The sequence below is a fragment of the Antrostomus carolinensis genome, unplaced genomic scaffold (genome assembly GCF_000700745.2).
Source record: "Antrostomus carolinensis isolate BGI_N321 unplaced genomic scaffold, ASM70074v2 scaffold8126, whole genome shotgun sequence".
Lineage (NCBI taxonomy): Eukaryota > Metazoa > Chordata > Aves > Caprimulgiformes > Caprimulgidae > Antrostomus > Antrostomus carolinensis.
The window spans coordinates 1-2379 of NW_010321097.1; the positions used below are offsets into that span (position 1 = coordinate 1).

Genomic DNA, 2379 nt, shown 5'->3' on the forward strand with positions numbered 1-2379 from the left:
TTAGTCTGCAGAAGAGGAGGCTGAGGGGAGATTTTACTGCACTCTAAAACTACCTGGAAGGAGATTGTAGCGAGGTCTCTTCTCCCAAATAACAAGTGATAGGACAAGAGGGAATGGCCTTAAGTTGCGCCAGGGGAGGTTTAGGTTGGATATTAGGAAAAAAATGTCTTCACTGAAAGAGTTATCAAGCATTGGAACAGGCTGCCCTGGGAAGTGGTGGAGTCACCATCCCTGGAGGTATTTAAGGGACGTGTAGATGTGGTACCTGGGGACATGCTTTAGTGGTGAACTTGGCAATGCTGGGTTTATGGTTGGACTAGATGATCGTAATGGTCTTTTCCAACCAAACTATTCTATGATTCTGTAGAAAAATGCAATGTTTATCCTTTCCCTTTCCCCTCAGTCCTGCTAGTGGAAGAGCTTTTCTGTTTTGTAAAAAAGTGATGCTGGTGTTTCAGGGAGGGCAGGTCCTCACAGTGGAATGTAACTGAAAAGGAAGAGACTGGACTCATCAAAATCAATGCATTTAATAAAATAAACCATCTAATTTTCTTCCCTAAAAGTTATGCTAAAAACATGAAAAGAAACATTGGTTCAAAACCAAGAGAAAGCTCCTCGTTCTGGGGCTTCATTGAAATTGTTCCAAGCAATGAAGCCCACTAGACAAAGGTATTTGGGGGATTGGACTGAATAGGCCAGGCAAGCTTTTTTTCCTTTGCTTCTCTGTTGAAAGCTTCATAGATAGAGTCTTTGGTGACAGTTTTGGCCGGAGCTGGGGTTTCTGCAATCCCAACGTGATTTTTTTTGGCTATCCTGGAACTGGTGGTGATGGTGTATGCGTTGCTTCTGTAGCATTTCATGGCAGACATGCAGAAAGTTTCTTTCATCCCTCTTCTAAAGTTTGCATTGTAGATGGAGTAGAGGGTTGGCTTAGAGGCTGAAGCACTGAAAGAGATCCAGGTGATGGCCAGGAAAACCAAGGAGCTCTTTCTGTGGTCTGCTTCCTGCGGGTGCCACAGCTGTACCACATAAAAAGGGAGCCAGGACAGGAGAAAGAGCGAGTTTAACATCAAGAACATCTTGATGGTTTTCACCTTTGTCCTCGGGACAATATTAGTTGTCCTCCTGACAGTCCTGCCATCGGTGCCTATTCTCCAAATGTACTTGATGACCTTGTGGTAGAAGAGGACAATGAGGATGGACGGGATCAAAAAGCCCACCAAGAGGCGGCTGGTACCGTAGGCGGCTCCTGCCCAGGAACTGGGGAGAAAAAAGTTGCAGTGGTGGTGGCTGTTGGAGCCATAGAAGAAGAAAGCCGGTGCTGCAAAGGCAGCGTCAAAGAGCCAGGAGGCCAGAATCATTTTCTTGGCTTTCTCCCTGGACACTTTGAAGCTCAGCGGGTAGACGATAGTGTAGAATCGGTCCATGCAGATGGAGAGGAGCACGTGTATCTGGACTCCGGGGACGAGGTGCTGGACGTACCTCACCAGCTTGCACATCACATTCCCCAGCGCCCACCTGCCCCAGGTAAACTGGAGCAGGACAAAGGGTGCGCTTGCGACACTGAGGAGAAGGTCTGCACAAGCCATGGAGACAACAAAATAGTTGGTGGTGGACTGTGTCCTCCTGCTCCTGTGGATCACCAAGCAAACGAGGGAGTTGCCAAAGACGGAAACCAGCCACAGCGCTCCCAAAACCATGCCAGCTGCTGCAATTTCCCCCGGCCTCAGTCCATACTGCGAGACAGTGTGGTTCCTGCCTGCGCTGGGTCCTGCGGGTGACTCGGTCATCTCGTAGCCAGCAGGAGGAACAGATGTTTCGGGGTAGCTCTTGTTCTGCAGCAGGAGCAATAAGGTAGGGAGGACCAAAGGATCACTGCTGTTATCCATGCTGCGGGCCAACACAGCCACCTCTTCTGCTCAGGCTGCGTAAAGAGAGAAGAGAAAAGGTGATCTTTAACAAGCGTGTGTGAAAAACCTCCTTCCTCCAGCAACAAAAGGTAATTTTAAGTGGGAGCCGTACTCCCTCAGGTCGTAGATTTCAGCACAAGGGTCAGAAATCCACGGCGAGACCATCTGGTGGGGCAGAGGCCATGAGGCTTTGTGCTGATTTTTATTAACGGCCCGACTCATTTTTTAGGAGAGGTATTTCTGTTGCCTGAAAGATCGGTGTCCCTTTCACAGCTAGAGACAGAGGTGCAGTTTCACCAGTGCTGGTGACCTGCAAGCTGAGTGAGCAGAATGTGCCCCGCTGATCCCAGGGATGAGCTATACTTCCTGGTGGAAACCAGACCAACAGTGTCCCTGCTGCCTTTTCCTGACACAGTCCCATCAAGTAAGGAGACAAAGGAGGTGGTGTTTCTTAGAGCGAGAGGCGGAA

The 2379-nt window shown here is 49.1% G+C and overlaps 1 protein-coding gene across 1 annotated transcript; it reads right to left on the bottom strand.

Moving 5' to 3' along the window:
- Positions 1-659: 659 nt before the first annotated feature.
- Positions 660-1904, bottom strand: GPR19 (G protein-coupled receptor 19). Its single transcript, XM_010169789.2, has one exon. The coding sequence runs from the start codon at positions 1887-1889 to the stop codon at positions 660-662; it is 1230 nt and encodes a 409-aa protein (XP_010168091.1). The 5' UTR covers positions 1890-1904.
- Positions 1905-2379: the final 475 nt, after the last annotated feature.

Excerpts from the sequence above, each read along its gene's own strand:
- GPR19 (XM_010169789.2), bottom strand. The coding sequence starts at position 1,889 with ATGGATAACAGCAGTGATCCTTTGGTCCTCCCTACCTTATTGCTCCTG.